This window comes from Cynocephalus volans, chromosome 3 (genome assembly GCF_027409185.1).
Source record: "Cynocephalus volans isolate mCynVol1 chromosome 3, mCynVol1.pri, whole genome shotgun sequence".
Lineage (NCBI taxonomy): Eukaryota > Metazoa > Chordata > Mammalia > Dermoptera > Cynocephalidae > Cynocephalus > Cynocephalus volans.
In genome coordinates, this window is record NC_084462.1 from 27,207,310 (window position 1) to 27,225,338 (window position 18,029).

Sequence of the window (18,029 nt, forward strand, 5' to 3'; positions counted from 1 at the left end):
CACACACACACACACACACAATTAATGCTTTGAGTATTAGCTTGAACATTACAAGATCTGGCAGAGTTTAGATAATACAGCTTTCAGTCTTGGAGCTCATACTATGCACCAGCTAGTAACAAGCTGAAAGTCTGTTTTAACCAACATATAAAGTACTTCTTAGGGTGTGATTTTTGTTGTTTCCGTGTTTATCAATTATTTTATGGTTATACTCTTTATTTTTAAAATTAAGAGATATATAGCTCTCTGTATATAACCTTACATACACCTATAACCAGAACTAGCATCCTGGATTATATCCTTTCACTCCTTTCTCTGTCTGTTCACATATAAAAGCATATTTACAGTTATGTGGCAATTCTGTTTGCTTGTATTTACCAATGTAGAATCATTCTATATGTACTACTCTGCAATTTGCTTCTTTTTCACTTGACAATTTATTCTGGACATTGCTACAAGAAGGTAAATATAGATCTAACTCTATCTTTCTTTTTCTTATTTATTCACATATTCACAATTTTTCATAAATAGGATTCTGTTCCTGTTTAATCCCCCAAACATCTGGAGAAACATGGCACTCTTACATCTCTATGTAGCACTTACCTCCTTGTGTAGTGTGTGCTTTTTAAAAATGTGTGTATGCAGGGCCGGCCTGTGGCTCACTCGGGAGAGTGTGGTGCTGATAACACCAAGGCCCCAGGTTCGGATCCCATACAGGGATGGCCGGTTCGCTCACTGGCTGAGCGTGGTGCTGACAACACCAAATCAAGGGTTAAGATCCCCTTACTGGTCATCTTTAAAAAAAAAAAAAAAAAAAATGTGTGTATCCATGACCAAACAGTAAACTTATAACCTTATTAGTACTGTGCCTCCTCCAGATTAAGAGCCCAAGTAATGTCCACTGAATGAATGAAAGCTTATATCATTACTCTTTCTACTTTATGGTTGGATAAGAGATTCAGAGCACTGAACAACTTGCCCAACAACCCACAACTAAAATACTCACTTATTAGTTCAATAAGAAGACAAACAGCCCAACTAAAAAGTAGACAAAAACATTTAAGGAGAAACAGATTTGCATGGCCTCAAAGTATCTGTCCCCAATTTTCATTAATCACAAAGGGGAAACCAGTAACTTTACAGTGGAGACACATGACAGACACCACCTTAACCAAGTAATTGACGTTAACATCATCAGTAATAAAACAGATTGACAGTATGTACCCCTTGATGGAATGTGCTTAGGAGGGCACATTACTTCTGTGGTATTTTACCAAAAATTCATAACATCAATCTAATCATGAGAAAACACAGAGTAAGCCAAATTGAGAGGCACCCTATAAAATATCTGGTCAATACTATTCAAAAGTGTCAAGGACATAAAAGACAAGGAAAATCTGAGGAACTGTCACAGATTGGAGGAGACTAAAGAAACTTGATAAAGACAATGTGGGATCCTGGATTGTGTCATGGAACAGAATAAGGACAACAGTACATGGTGAAATCCAAATAAAGTCTGTAGTTTAGTTAATAGTATTTTCCCAATGTTAATCCTTAGTTTTCAAAATTGTGCTGTGGTTATTGTCTTAGTCCGTTTTGTGTTGCTGTAACAGAGTACCTGGGACTGAGTAATTTATAAACAATAGAAGTTTATTTGGCTCAAGGTTCTGGAGGCTGGGAAGTCTGAGAGCATGGCATTGACATCTGGCAAGGGCATTTGTGCTGTGCCATCTCATGGCGGAAGGAGGAACGGCAAGAACAGGAGAGCAAGACAGGGCAGACTTGCTTCTAGAACAGCCCACTCTTACGATAATTAGCCCCTTCCTGTGATAAGGAATCCACTTATGAGGGGAAAGTCCTCATAGCCTAATCACCTCTTAACAGTCCCTGTCTTAATATCATTACAATGGCAATTACATTTCAACACAAGTCTTCCAGGGAACATTTAAACCATAGCAGTTATATAAGACGTTAACATTAGAAGAAACTAGATGAAGGGTATACAGAAACTCTTTGTACTATCTTGCAACTCTTCTGTAAGTCTATATTATTTTAAATTAAAAGGTTTTAAAAATGGGCAAAAAGACTTAAACATTTTACCAAAGAGAATATGCAATTGTCAAATAAGCACATGAAAGACACCCAATATTATTAGTCATTGGGGAAATACAAATTTAAACATCAATGGGATACTACCACACACTCAGTAGAATGGTTGAATTTAAAAGATCGGTCACACAAAGTGTTGACAAGGATGTGAAGCAACTGGAACTCACACACACTGATGGGGGAATGTAAAATGGTACTACTTTGGAAAACAATCTGGCAATTTCTTAAAAAGTTACACATACCATACAACCCAGACATTACCATCTTAGGTATTTACCCAAGAGAAATGAAAGCATATGTTCATACAAAGACTTGCACAAGACTATTCATAGCAGCTTTTTGGGGTAATATTCAAAAACTGGAAACAACCAAAATGGCCATTAGCAGGTTAATAAATAAGCAAATTTGGAAATATCAATACACTAGAATACTACTGAGCAATAAAAAGAAATAAACTATGGATACATGTGACAACAGAGAAATCTCAAAATAATTATCCTTAGTGAAAAAAAGCCAGACAAAAAACAATACATCATGTATGTTTCCAGTTATGCAAAATTCTGGAAAATACAAACTAATCTATAGTGGCAGAAAGCAGATCAGTAGTTGCTTGAGCACAGAGGTGTGGGATGGGACATATTTCACCAGTTATGGAGAGAGAGGTGATAGGACATTTGTGGGTTTTGCAGAGACTAGGGTTTCATGTCCTGAAGTGGCATCCGTTGAAGGTATGAGACAAGTGGTTGCTGGGATTGAAAGTAAGTGCTGACTGCATCTAGCAGAGTCCTGTAATTTATATCCTGGTGTATTAGTCCGTTTTGTGTTGCTTGTAAAAAAAATACATGGAACTGGGTGTTTTATAAAGAAAAACGACATTTATTGCTTACAGTTTCTGAGGCTGGGAAGTCCAAAGTCCATCTGGTGGGGGCGACAGTGACCCAGGGGGTCTCACATTGCAATATGGTGGAAGCAGAGAGAGCAGAGAGAGCCAGGAGGACAGCCTGTCCTCTTCGTTTAAAGCCCTCAGAACCAAGCCCCTGACCACCATTTTTAATCCACTCACTACTGCAGGGTCCTACAATCCAATCACCTCTTCAAGGCTCCACCCTTAATTACCATAACAGGATTTCCCACCCTCTTAACAGTCACAGTGGGGGCTAAGATTCTAATACATAAACTTGGCGGACACAATTCAAGTTTCAGTGAGTTTCGGGAAGACACAATTCAATCCACTACACCTGGGGCGGGTTTCCCTCAACCCTTGGCAAAGGGTTTTGCTGCTGTGGCAAGTGGAAGATTCTTATTTTTAACTCGCTCTGAGTTTCACAGAGGAAGGCAACTCACTTGAGTCTTTCTCCACAGGGTGCCTCCAAACCACAAATTCCTGATTCCTACTCTGGTTTATTCTAATAAGAACTAGGCTGATCTCTTAATCCCCGTTTAAAGGGTCCGTGTTTATTGAAGCCATAAACTCTGGGGAAAAGATCATAAATTACTCTTTAGCTGGGTCCAGAGAATGAGGAGGGTGCGAGACTAGGAATGGGCACACAGAAGTAATATTATTAGGAATCTTGTCTGTTTCTCTGGTGTGTTTCCTTGTAGGTACAACCCTGGGAACCTGTGTGCCGGGAATCTCCATTTACCCCTCCAGACCCAGCTCTCCACTCTCTACCCGACTCTGTGCATAGAAGGAGGGGTCAGCAGCACTGACCACATCACCCCTGCCCTCAGCTGGGTTTGGGCACTAGTAGGAAATCAGAGAAGAGAGAGAGATTGAGGTATTCATCCCCCAGCTCTCTCCCTGCCATGCCACTGTTCCTCAGAGACTGTGGTTCCTTAAGGCTACAGCTCTCGGCAGGTGCCTCCTCTCCCATGATTAGAGCCTCCAACTAGTTCCAATACAGCTCCCTCCTTTGACCCTTCAGGTCCAGAGATGCCAATATCTTCCCACTATTCCAATAATCCCTGGTGCTTTATCCTCCAGGTCAATTCCCTTAATCCAGGTCACACCTTTGTACACAGTTTATCTTAAACTCCCAATTAGCCCTTTGTGCACTCCCTCTCCTGTTACAACTCTGACTGAAATGTCGGCCCCCAAACACCACTTTCATCCATTGTCTTTGTCTCCCAACAGTGTGCAATTGATTGATACACCTCCACTGATACTGCCCTCGCATATTGGCCTTCGGGCTCCTACTGTTTCTCCTGTTCTTTCTCCAGATTCCTCTGTTTCCATACACCCACCTGCCCGTCAGCCATACCTATGCTGATATTGCTCTGTCTAAAATCGAAGTTTTCTCTTCCTCAACCAGCACCCCTTCCGTGCTCCTCTCCTCGGCTCACGTCACCTTCCCTCCTCCGAGACACAAAAGCTGGAAAATTAGGTGATATCTGACCTCTCCACAGAGGAACCCAGCGGGCGGGCCACTCCCAAAGCCTCCCTCATAAACACAACTTAAGCAAAGGTGAAACCAGCTCCTGTCCTTGCTATACAAATATAGCTGCAAGGCAATTCCCCCTCCAATCACACCGCCAATCCTTATATCCTGCAGAAATTCTGGCAGCTCCACTGCCTCCCACCTGCCCCTTTGTGCAAGCCGTATTCACACAACCTCCTAGTGGACAGAGCTCTCCCTCTCCCTTTTATTCTAGGTCCCCACTTATCTCTCACCTAACTGCTAGGGTCTCCCCATTGATTCCTCCCTTCCATCTCGCCCCCATAATCCAGTCCCCACAATGCCGCAAAGCACAAGTCTGAGCAAAAGCCCTCAATGGCTCCTCCCTAGTGCCTGCAAATGCTCGCCCCCTCTTTCGCTTCTCTATTGAATGTGTGAATTTTTTTTTTTTTACCAAAAGCTCTTATTTAAAACTTAAAAATACATTTGAATCACCCAATTGTTTAATACTTAATGGTGCCATTCATTACTTTGAGTTTCAAAGAATTTTTTTAAAAACACCCAAATTGGAGTTTAACGGGAAACTTCTAACTTTCTTTAGCATTCGCGCTAAGGATCACATTTCCCTCCGCTTGTCGGTACCTTGACTGACGTCTGAGCAGGATGGGCGGGGTGGCCAGGGCCGCGGATAAACAAAAAGTGTCCACAGGGGCTTCTACCAACAAATAAGTTCTGGCCGGGTCCAGAGGATGAAAGGTCTGGAAAGAGGGTTCCGGAGATTCCCGCGGACCCAGCCAGCGCTCCGGGACCTTGGCTCTGCGATCATTATAGAGGGATGGGCAGGGTCACGGTGCGGGGCAGAGCAGAAGGGCGCAGACCGGGAGCCGGGCGGGGGCCGCCGCCACTTCGGCCACGTCCGGACACACGCTGGCGCCGAGCCTTCCTGAGCGGCCGGGCCTCGGGCAGCGCTTCCCGGGACTCCGGCCGCGGAGCGGGTCCATCTCTCGCACTCTCCCGTCCCAGGCCCCAAAGGAGTAAACACGCTATTCCAGGCGGGCAGGAATTCCCTGGGAGAGGCCCGACTGCCCGGCCGCGTGACCCCCACCCACCACCCAAGGACCTTGCCGTTCAACCCCTAGAAGTAGCGAGAGGACCCTGACGCGACGATCCCGAGAGGGCAGCGCGCTCAGGCGCGCAGGGCGGGCTGGCGGGGGGAGGGGAGGCGGCGCGCCGGGCGTCTGGGCGGGGCGAGCAGGGGCAGGTCGGGGCAGCCCACCCAGGCCCCGCCCCGCCCCGCCCCGCCGCCGCCAAAGAGGGCGGGACTACAGGGACGGACAGGCCTCCAGGCCAGTCACAGCGCACCTCTCGGCCCCAAGGGGTCGACCACGCCGAGCGAGTCGAGGGGCTCCGGAGAGGGCGGGGGCGGGCGGGGAAGCCTCTTGGCGATGGGGCGGGGCGTCGAGGAGACTGGCAGCGCGCTCAGCCAATGGGAGGCTGGAGCCGTCCCGTTAGCGCCGGATCCCCGCGGGTAGGGCGGGGCGGGCGGCGCGGTGGGGATCCCGGGCGGCCCAGGGCCGCTGACTTTGCTTGCGCGGCGACATGGACCGGATGGCTAGCTCCATGAAGCAGGTGCCCAACCCACTGCCCAAGGTGCTGAGCCGGCGCGGGGTCGGTGCGGGTCTGGAGGCGGCGGAGCGCGAGAGTTTCGAGCGGACTCAGGTGAGATCGGCAGACCTCGGGGCATCGCTGGGGCAGCCCCAGAGACGCAGTGTCAGGGAGGGGCTTTGAAGGAAGTAGGGGTCTTGCAGGCCCGGGAAAGGATGGGACAAGGGGTCGTGAGCAGGGGCATCTGGTTCTCAGATCTAGGCGATCCCAGGAAGGTCGGTCACCCGGGGGTATCCCAGCTGGCCTGGGGAGAAGGGCAGGAGGGCCAGGGGCGGGCTCCGAGCAGGGGGCAGGATCCTTGCGGCGCGGCTGAGGGGAGCCAGACCGGGCAGCCACCGGGCAGGAGTCGCAAGGGGAGGTGAGAGGGAAAGGGGTGCCTCTGGGCAGGTCCGAGAGCGCGTTGGGGCCACTTGGAGACGCAGGTGTGGGAGTATTGGGCTGGGGATGTGAAGGATGGGGCACATTTCTTCCCCTCTCCATCGCTTCTTGGTTGCACTGACGTCCCCGACCCCACTCCTTAGCACCCCCTTCCTCTGTGCCTCTTGCTTGGCTCTCACCAGCCCCAGCTGTCGGCCTCAGACGGCCCGGCCGAAGGGGTCTGAGCGGTAAGAAGGAATGTAGGAAATGCGAAGTGTGACCTAACTTGGAAAATGACTCGGGGGCTGGGGCGGGGAGGGGCAGTCAGAGGCAGGAATAAGGCGCTTGGCCTGACAGCCCAGTGGTGTCCAGAGCCCTGACTTGGGGTTTTGGTTTCATCCCCCAAGATGTGCCTGACAGCTAACAGGCAGACTGCCCTATTTGTCTGGCCTGCCCAGGGCTTGGGGCCAAAATTCCTCAGTGTCATCAACAAAAAGCCACAATACATTTTTACCTCAGTTTTAGTGCCTGGTATATTGATTGGACTGAATAAAGCTGACATGTTTATGGTGTTCATCAGTTCATTTGTATGTAAAATCCATTTCAAAGAGTATAACACTTCTTTTAATCCCAGTGCCAAAGTCGTATGGGCAGATTTGTTCTCCACCCTTGCTCTCAGAGTGGATGGAGCCTTTGAAGATCCATTTGGGCCTCACTGCCAGAGGCTGGTTTCCCTGCTGTGTTCTGCAAGTATGGGTCACTTTTCTCCCCGCAAACATAGTACACTTTGAGGCTTTGGGTTTTAGATAGAAAAGATAGTGAGGGCCTGACTGAGTGTTCTATGTATGGAATCTTGCAAAGAATAAAGCTTTTCACCCCAGGGGACTTCATCTCTTCTTAGTCCTGCCACCTCTGGCCCCACAGGTGTGTCTGGATGGTGTGAGGTTGGAAGTCTCCTCTCCCTGGGTCCTGCCCCAGGAGGGAAGGGAGAGATGGCCATTCACTTCTGCCTCCCAGGGTCCAGCTGGTTTGAGGCTGGTTCTCTGGCTTTCGGGACTGGAACTCAGAAAAGAAGGAAGTTTTCTGTCGGACTTGGATGTTACTGCCTCAGTTAGCTCCCTGGCTTCTTGCTCCATGAAATAGTGTGCAATTCTCTCTTTATTTTTAATGAAAGAGGAAAATTAATGGGTGTTATTTTATAACAACCTATTCCTTTTAGAGTCTCCGATAAGTAAAAATTAGAGCAATAGACAAATACGCATAAGATTTTGACCCATTATAGTGATAGAAATTAGGTTTGTGAAAGTTTGCACCCATGACTTCCATGTCCCCTCACTGTCCAAGGACAGCCCAACAAGGAGAGTTTACGTCATTGTTTTCTAGTAATTTACATTCTGTGGAACATTTATAATTGGTCAGATTTGACCTACTGGTGTGGGGTTATGTGCGTGTGGTGAGGAGGTGAATTGGACCATGAAGAGTGAGTTGTTCTATTGTTGAAACCCTTAAGGGGAGTAGGAGAGTAAAGAAAAAAAAAAAGTCCTGAAACCCAGCATTAGTCAATCTGCAAAAATTTTATTGTTTAATGACTACCTTTCAAATGTATTATGAGGTATAAAAATGAATTAGAAAAAAAAATTTTATGAGTTGAGAGATCATGAAAATGAGCCAAGGTATAATAATGATTGTAACTAATTATTGAGTTCGGCATCATTCTAAATACTTGATTGTATTACCTTATTTAATCTTGACATGAACCTATGAGGTGGGTGTCAGCCACATTTTACTCCAAGGAAACTGAGGCACAGAGAAGTTAAGTAAGTTTCTGGAAGTCCCACAGCTGGAAGTGGTCCCAACCTTTAACCGCTGCCTTGCACTGCCTCTGCATGCTGCAATGATCCCTGGCGTTGGAGCCAGAACACGTTTGGGTTTAACAGCTGGACATGTACACAGGCCCTGGGCCCTCAGGCAAGTTGTCTAACCTTTCTAAGCCTCAGTTTCCTTATTGTGAAATAAAGATAATTCTTACCTCGCAGGTTTACTGTGGGGATTAAATTAAATAATATACATGAAGGCATTTTGTAAACTGTGGAGCACTATTTTAGTGATGATTGTTGTCATCTGGCTGGGGAGATGAGACATGAGAAACGCGTAAGTGTAAGTAACCATGCAGGCTGTGATGAATTCTTCTGTAGAGGGTCAGAAGTGTAATAGGTAATTGGATAATTACCAAGAGCGCGTGGATAAAGTACAGGCCATGGGGGTGGGAAAAATTTGGGAGTCCTCACCAGGGACTAAACCACACCTTTCAGCATGTGTTAGCACTTGTTGGGTGGAGTGGAGAGGACCGGGCATTCCAGCACTGGAGAATGGCATAAAGAAGCGTCTGGAAGCAGAAAAACATCCAGGGTGGGTGCAGGCGAGACTAACTGGCTGAGGTGGGGAGAGGGGCAAAATTGGCCACTGCCACCTGTGAACTCCTCTAGCCAGGTTTGTAAACCTCTCCTAGCGCCTTCTACCTTGTGCTGTCATCATTTGCCTCTGCGTGGCCCTCGTGAACCAAGAGCTTCTTTAGGGCAGGGCTGTGCCTTGCTCTTGCCTGTATCCTCAGATGTCTGAAGCTTGTGGTAAGTGGTTAATGGTGAACAGACTGTAGCCAAGGGTAGAGAATTACTGGTTAGCACTAGCAGGGAAGCGCTGGGCCTGGGTGGATAGTTCAGCTGTGGGCCACAGGAGACATCTGTAATCACTTGCTGTTTCTTCCTAGTGGCCCCAGATTCCCTCCTGGTCTAGCCTTGTCCCCCATATACTTGGTCAGGAGCACCCCATGCCCATCTGAGGACTCCGATGGTTTTACTTGCCTGCCTTCCTGCATCCCAGAGCCTGTACCCTCAAGACTAGGCTTGCATCCTCACTCCTGCCAGCCTCTTCCAGGAAGCCTTCCATCCTCAACGCTCCTGGCACTGTCCTCACACTTCACATGGCCACTGTCCCTGTGAGAGTGGGGGCCATTGATCCACCTGGTGGCCTAGCTGCTGCTGCATCTCCCATCTCCAACCAGACCCCTGGTGTGTCCCCCACCCAGTGCATCACAAGCCATTGTCAGGCTTTAGGGAAATGAAAAGTAGTTCTTGCCCTCAAAAAAGCTGCTGTCATGATGATAGCTTATCTGGAGCACTTTACAGTTTATAAAGCATGTTTTTAGCCATCACTGGGACTGCACAATAGTGAGGTATTATCATCTTCATTTTGTGGATGAGGACCTTGTGACTCAGAGAGCTTGGCAACTTGCCCAGGGTCATCCCATTGGTGAGTGAAGGGGTCAGGATTCAAAGCCAGGACTCCAGGTTCCAAGTCTCAGGCCCATTCCACAACACTGTCCTCACATCAGACAAGAGGATAATTCTGGAATGAACCAGGAGGGCTGCCAATCACAGACAAAATACCCTGTTTGTATTTACGTAGCCGGAAAATGGTTTTCTCTGTGTTTATTCTTTCAACATCTATTTAGCGAGCACATACCTGGGGAAGGGAGACAGGGATGAGTAAGATAAAGACACCAGCCCCAGTGGAGCTCAAGTGAGCAAGGAGGTGGACTGGCCCCTGTGTGGCTCCTCTTCAAGCCTCCCTGCTCCCGTGTGGACAGAGGATCCATGCACCAGCAGCGCTGAGCTGTTAGAAGGCAGGATCTCAGGCCCCACCTCAGACCTCTGAATTAGAGCCTGCTTTTTAACCAGAGCTCTGGGAGTACTGTGCACACTGAAGTTTGAGCACTGCTGCTCTATTTTAGGTGAGTGCTGGGATGAGAGGAAAGAATGGGGCCGTGAAAAAACAGAGGAGGGAGCAAACCCTCAGAGAGTGACAATCTCTTTAGGTAGAGCATACCGCAGAGTGAAGGGTCTTAACGAGCATGCCAGGAGGTCTGGGTTCTAGAGAGGAAGTGACAGAAACATTTATGGAGTTCCCACTGGGTACCAGGAACATGCTAAGTGATGTATATCCATATTCCCACTTAATAACATCCAAGGTCCCACAGCGAGTAAACAGAGAAGCCAGACCTTCAAAATCAGAAGGCAAAGTCCTTTTTTCCATGTTTAAGTTGGGGTGTTTCTACCATCTTGCTCATGATCTTCAGCAGATGCTCAGCCTTAGATTCATCAGCTGAAACATTTTAGGGTTGGACCAGAAGGATCAATGGTTTTCAACACCGGCTGCACATTAGAAACATCTGGAGAGCTCTTTATAAAAATACTACTTTCCTGGGCCCTACTCCTCAGGGATTATGTCTCAGTTGGTCTGGGGGTGATCACTGATAATTTGTAAAGGTTCCAGGTAGTTCTCATGTGCAGCTGGAATGGTGGTCATTGGGCCTGATGAGTTCCCATGGGCCCCGCACTGTGTGGGCTCTGGGATAGCTCAGTCTGTTCAGGTTATAGCCAGAAAACCAAAATTGCTCTGCTCCTGCTTCCCACAGGTAAGAAGAATCTGTACCTTAGGTTTGTCCTTTGTAAATGCTAATGCCCAGAGCCGGGCTATGCAGCACCCTGAGCCTTATGTCTGGCACTTCTTCTCTACTGCTTATTGATCAGGTGTATGAAGTGCACACCTTGCCTGAGCTATGAGCAGGTGCCTTCTTGCAGGGAGAACTGTAAGTGAACCCCATTTTGCCATTTAGTTTATTTTACCATCAGAGATGACTGCTTGCATAAAAGGCATTGTGCCCTCCTGTCCTCTCCTTGCTCCCTTAGTTGGTATGGAAAATGTTGGAAGGGAGCTAAGAGCTTTCATTGGGTCACTGGTTTTGTATCTTCTGGTTTCCCTCCCACTGACAGTAATGATGATAGCCAACATTTACTCCCTACTTACTGTGTGCAAGAGGTAAAGGCCTTACACGAGCTACCTTTGCAAGCCTTGCTCCCAATTTATGAATTATAATCCCAGTTTTACAGACGAAAAAACTCAGACTTCCAGGGTTAATGACTAGCTCAAGGTTCTGAAGTAAGTGACAGAGCTGGGACTCAAACCCAGGGAACCAGCCCCAGAGCCAGGCTTTACACAATTGCTGTCCCTCCATCCCTGCCTGGCAGCCTCCAGCTCTCTTTCTCTTCCTGATACTTGGGATCCCCAAGGCGCTGTCCTCACCCCACTTCCCTTTTACCTCCTGCCCACTTCCTCTGCCCTCTCCTCCATCTGGTGCTTTCTGTTCTCACCTCCGTGACGCCAACTCCCCACATCTCCCTCTGACTTCCCAGCCTGTGTGACCACTTCCCACTGGACATCTGCACCCCATTACCTCAGAATGCCCCATGGCTGGTTGTTGGGCCCCATTCTCTCTCTGGCGTCAGTTCTGAGTCCCTTCCCTCCTGCACTTGCAGCTGCATTCTGTGGACACCACCTCTGCGATGTTTCTTGTCCATGCCTCCTCTGCTTCTCACTGCTCCTGCCTGGACCGTTGCCAGCCCATCTTTCTGCCCACAAACAGCCTGTGCTGGGTGGATGGGCTCCAAAGCCCAACCTGCTTCTGTAAATCCCTTTTTTCAGGAATCTTTGCTGGCTCCCTCAAGCCCTGCCTGATGTGGTACCATCAAGGTCCTTGTCCAGCCTTAGTGTATGCTGCATCCCTCCACTAGGCAGCCCTGCAGTCTGGTTCCAGCAGATCCTGCATTTGAGAGAGCCAGGACCCTTAGCTACCATATGTTCCCACATTCAGCCAAGCCCACATCTTGGCTTCCCTTCCAGACCATCAGCTCTTGGGGGTAGGGTCTGGGTGGCAGTGCGGAGTGTAGACCCTCGCAGGAAGCAAGCAGGCACCAATGCCCATTTGCCAAACATGTGAACAGAAAACTGCTGCAGGACTCGGTGCTGCGGGCAGGCCCCCGCTTGCAGAGCACATTTCCTTTGCACACTTTGGAGGTTCTCCCTCTGCCTCTTTTGAGTTCTCCAATGATTAATTCTTACCAAGCATGTGTGTGTGCCAGGCCTGTGCACCCAGAGTACCATGAACCCCTCCCCCGCATCTCCCTGAGAGCTAGGCTGTGGAACCCACTTAGGAGAGAGCCTCTAGAGTCTAGAAACAGAATTAGAACTCAAGATGAATTATTTGAGTTTCTGTAAAGCTGAGAACAGTTTATAAGCATTCCTAAAACATGGTCTTTGCCCTCCCAGGGCTTCTTTCTGATTTGGTGGGACCTTTCTGAGCTAGAAGATACCACCAGGAAGTGAGAGGGGCTGGCCTTGTGCCTTGTGCACCTGGACGTGTTGACTGACAGTGGCCTGTTTGCGGGTGCTGGAGTTTGCAGCAGGGGATAAGGGATGTCAGGATGAGTGTAAAGCAACATGAGAGCACTCCCTGGAGAGTGAGAAATTTGGGCCGTGCTACTGGATTTCTTGTTTCCAAATGAGGCTGGAAGAGATTTCGGAGGGTCCTTCCAGCTCTCAAATATTTTAGCTTATAAAACTTGGTGAGCCGGCTTTCACACTGTGAAATAAGGACACATGTTTCAATGGAGCTCTCAATTGCTCTCTTGAAAGGAGTTTCCCAATGCCCCCTGTATATGGAATGGGGACTAGGTACCAATGACGTGGGGCTCTCCAAAGGCTGGTGCTGCACCCAGGAAGGGATGGGAAGTATCGTGTGGCCCAGGAGAGCAGATTTCCTGCCCCACTTGGACCTGAAAGAGTTCCTTGTCTGGCACGTGTGCAAGGCTCTGGTGAGGATATTCTGACACTCCCCATCCATGTGCCACTTGTTCCACTACCTCAGGACAAAGTGTGGGGAGGCCCGGGTGTGGTGGAGGGTGTGGCCTGGTGTGGTGGGCCGGTGCCAGTTCTGCTGCTCCGTCCAGAAGGGTTGATGGTCTGGAGAGGTGCCCACCTAGGAAAGGGAACTTGTGAGCCCCACCTCCCAGCAGGGTGGAGGCTGCTTCCTGTTTTCCTGCCTGGGCAGGCAGGGAGGAGCCCTTTTCCCAGCTTGTGGATAGTTCAGTCTGACACTTGTGAGGGGAAAGGGACCGGGATTTAAGGAATCCATTGGCTCAGACAGTGGAAGAGAGAATGGCATATTTTCTTGGATCAGAAAGGTTGCTTCAGCTGCGTCTGCTAATACTGTCATGAGACAGCTCGGGAAGCTGGTCTGTGCTGTTTAGAAAGCCAGTGTGGCCTCTTGCTAACACTGTAGTTTAAAAGCATGTTTGCACATAACTTCTTTTAAGCCATAGAACAACGTGCAATAGGTGATTGTGGTCAGTTTTCAAATATGGACACTGAGGCTCAGAGAGGTTAAGTGACATGCCTAAGAGCACTCAGGAAATGGCAGAACTGAGGTTTGAACCTGGTGTATCTGATCACACATTTTATACATTCTTTCTATATCTCCCTTAAAAGTTGAAGCCTGGTCTATGGCTGGTAACTTAGAAAAGGCACAGAGATTTTTTCCCCCCAAGTCTTCCAGTTGACTTATTTGGACATTTAAAATTTCTCTCAGAAGAAAATTTTTGCAACACACATAACCACCATCAAAGGACCTGTATCCAGAATATGTAAAAAACTTAAAAGAAAAAAAACTTAAAAAAAAAAAAGATAACCTAATTGAAAAATAAGTGGGAGATACTTTATGAAAGATGATAAACAAATGGCCAAAAAACATATGAAAAAGTGGTCACCGTCATTAGTAATCAGGAAAATGCAAATTAATATTACGAGGAGATACCACCACATGCTCATCAGGATGGCTGAAATAAAAATGAAAAAAACTCTGGCAGTGCCAAGTATGGGTGAGGATGTGGAGCAGTGGAAAGGCCTGTTCATAGCCAATGGCCTGTTGACTGGTGCAGCCACATTGGGAAACAGTCTGCTATTATCCTAAAGTCGAAGATATGTATACTCAGTGCCTCAGCAATTTCACTGCTAGCTACATACCCAACAGGAATGCATACACATGCACCAGAAGATATTTAGAAGAATATTCATAATCATATTTTGTAATAGTCCCAACCTGGAAACAACCCAAAAGTCCCTCAACAGTAGATGGATATATAAATGGTGCTATAGTCTTTCACCGGAATACTGTACAACCATGAAAACGAATAAACGCTACTTACATTCAGCAGCATGGATGAATTTTACAAACAACGTTAAGCAAAGAAAAAGCAGACACAAAAGGACAACTTCTGTGTGCTTCTATGCATATTAGTTTCAAAAAACAGGCAAAATGAAACTAGTGTTTAGGGTGTGCTTGCTTCCATGGTAAAACTGTGCAGAAAGAAGGAAGTGATTACCATAAAAGTCCAGTAAAAGTTATTCTTGGGTGCAGGGAAGGTTAGTGATTGGAGGTGGGGCGGGGGGACGGGAGGGCAAGGAGAGCTTGTGAGGTCCTGGCAGCAGTCTATTAGCCTGGGTGATGGTTTATGATAATTCATTAAACTGTATGTTTTTGTTTTGGGCAGTTTTCTGTATTTATATTATATTTCAAAATGCAAAAGATTTAAATGAAAAAACTCCTCCCAGGGAGTAAGAGATGGTGTCTAAGCATCTGCCCCTTTTCTATCCGCGCATTCTTTGATGCTACCTAGAACTGGGAGGTTTTGATTTTTGAATCATGCATAAATACAAGCAGCATCTTCCCAGTATTGCCGTAACTTGTAGCCAGGAAGTTGAAACCTGTCATTAGCCCACATGTTGCCCTTGGCTTCCATTCATTTGTGTCTTGTGTCTGCCTTCCTTAGTGGCAGACAGACCCTAAATTTCTCACTCATCTTTTAGCATGTTGCCCTAGTATCTAGTAGGGGGCTTTACACCAGCTAAGGTTCAGGATGTCTGTTAAATACAAAATAGCTTAGGTGGCAAAAAGTTCTCAAAGAGGAGGATGAGAGAAAACAGTGTGTCTCCAGGTTTGAAGCATGTTTAAATAAAATCAGAGATCTGGATGGTGGACTTCTGGAGCATGGAACCTCTGGAGCTTGGCTTTCGTTCCAGATATTTAGATCAGGTCACAGATTATGGAGTCATGATGAGCGGCTATGAGAATCTTGGGGAATGTCATCTGGGAACAGGGTGGAAACACTGACCTTGTAACAGTGGTTCTTTTTTTTTTTTTTTTTTTTTTAAATTTTATTTTGTCGATATACATTGTAGCTGATTATTGCTCCCCATCACCAAAACCTCCCTCCCTTCTCCCTCCCCACCTCCCCCCCAACAATGTCCTTTCTGTTTGCTTGTCGTATCAACTTCAAATAATTGTGGTTGTTATATCTTCTTCCCCCCCCCCCCGGTTTGTGTGTGTGTGTGTGTGTGTGTGTGTGTGTGAATTTATATATTAATTTTTAGCTCCCTCCAATAAGTGAGAACATGTGGTATTTCTCTTTCTGTGCCTGACTTGTTTCACTTAATATAATTCTCTCAAGGTCCATCCATGTTGTTGCAAATGGCAGTATTTCATTCGTTTTTATAGCTGAGTAGTATTCCATTGTGTAGATGTACCACATTTTCCGTATCCACTCATCTGATGATGAGCATTTGGGCTGGTTCCAACTCTTGGCTATTGTAAAGAGTGCTGTGATGAACATTGGGGAACAGGTATACCTTCGACTTGATGATTTCCATTCCTCTGGGTATATTCCCAGCAGTGGGATAGCTGGGTCGTATGGTAGATCTATCTGCAATTGTTTGAGGAACCTCCATACCATTTTCCATAGAGGCTGCACCATTTTGCAGTCCCACCAACAATGTATGAGAGTTCCTTTTTCTCCGCAACCTTGCCAGCATTTATCGTTCAGAGTCTTTTGGATTTTAGCCATCCTCACTGGGGTTAGATGGTATCTCAATGTGGTTTTGATTTGCATTTCCCGGATGCTGAGTGATGTTGAGCATTTGTTCATATGTCTGTTGGCCATTTGGATATCTTCCTTAGAGAAATGCCTACTTAGCTCTTTTGCCCATTTTTTAATTGGGTTGCTTGTTTTCTTCTTGTAAAGTTGTTTGAGTTCCTTATATATTCTGGATATTAATCCTTTGTCAGATGTATATTTTGCAAATATTTTCTCCCACTCTGTTGGTTGTCTTTTAACTCTTTTAATTGTTTCTTTTGCTGTGCAGAAGCTTTTTAGTTTGATATAATCCCATTTGTTTATTTTTCCTTTGGTTGCCCGTGGTTCTTTGAGGTCCTCGCTGGATGTATGGTTCCTGGGGCCAGCCCACAATAGACAGTTCTTAGGTTTGGAAGTTGCTGTGTGTTACTATGTCTTACTACCTGTGTCTACTCTCCCACATGGGGCTAAAAGCAAATGCCTTCTCTATTTGGTTTTCCTTGAGTGTGTCTCAACTTATGCTATTTTCTTTTCTTTTCTTTTCTTTTTTTTAAAGATGACCGGTAAGGGGATCTTAACCCTTGACTTGGTGTTGTCAGCACCACGTTCAGCCAGTGAGCGAACCGGCCATCCATATATGGGATCCGAACCTGGGGCCTTGGTGTTATCAGCACCGCACTCTCCCGAGTGAGCCACGGGCCGGCCCTTATGCTATTTTCTTTCCTCCTGTTTTTTATAATTTTTCAGAACAAGACACACAAGCATGAGCTATATGGTTCCTGCTCTGAGCTAGACCCAGGACAACTTTCCTTGTAGTAACAGGTCAGCCAAGGGGCTCCATCTCTCTGGGCTTGGCTTGTGGTAGGCATTCAAAATAAATAAATAAATAAATAAATATATTGAGCGCCTTATTCATCTTTGTAACTTCAGTTTCCTAGCTCAGTGTCTGGCCCCAAACGACACTTGATAAATGAAGGATAAAATATTTTGAATAAAGAACTGAGTGGTCCCAATTCTGAATTGTGAACCCTAATGAGCTAACCCTGAATCTGGAAGCGAATTAGCCCAATTGGAGCCACCAAGAAAGCTCCTGTCTTAAGAGGCCAGCTCTCTCACATAACTATTGGTGGTTCTCAGGGGACTTGCTGTATTGAATGTGGACTCCCTGACTCATGATTGTAAGTGACTTAGAGATTGCCTGTTTCCCTTCAGATCATTATTCCAGGATGAGACCTCCCTGCACTGTCTAGGCCCATTATTGCTGATAAGAAAAACCCAACACACCTAAACCTGAATTCTGTCTCCTTCTGCAAATGTGCTCCTCCTCTGTTCTCTGTTTTAGGGAATCTCAGTTTAAAAATTCTCCCTGGTCATTCAAGCTGAACTTCTCCTGGTCATCTCTGACACCTCCTATCCTGTACCCCTGCAGCTAGTCAGGAGTCCTATTGTTTCTGTCTCCCTGATTGCCCACTCCCACCTTCCCACTCCCCTGCCCCTGCCTTAGCTTAGGCCTTGATCTCTAGCATGAACTATTTATTGCATGGCCCAACTGGCCTTCCTGCCATCCAGTCCCTGCCCTCGTATGGTTCACCCTCCCAGGCTATGAGTACTCTTTTAAAAGGCAAACTGCTCATATCACTTCGCGTTTTAAAAACCTCTGTTTATCCTGCGTGACTCTGAGCTGAAACCCAAGCTCTCT

General features: G+C 46.9%; 1 protein-coding gene across 2 annotated transcripts in view; it reads left to right on the plus strand.

Moving 5' to 3' along the window:
* Nucleotides 1-6,063: 6,063 nt before the first annotated feature.
* The window catches only part of HIP1 (huntingtin interacting protein 1), a 160,101-nt gene continuing 148,135 nt past the window's right edge, over nt 6,064-18,029 (plus strand). For both annotated transcript variants that reach the window (XM_063089744.1, XM_063089743.1), the window contains exon 1: nt 6,064-6,224. In XM_063089744.1, the coding sequence (XP_062945814.1) occupies nt 6,105-6,224 (120 nt within the window). In that variant the 5' untranslated portion in view covers nt 6,064-6,104. The remainder of the gene's footprint in view (nt 6,225-18,029) is intronic.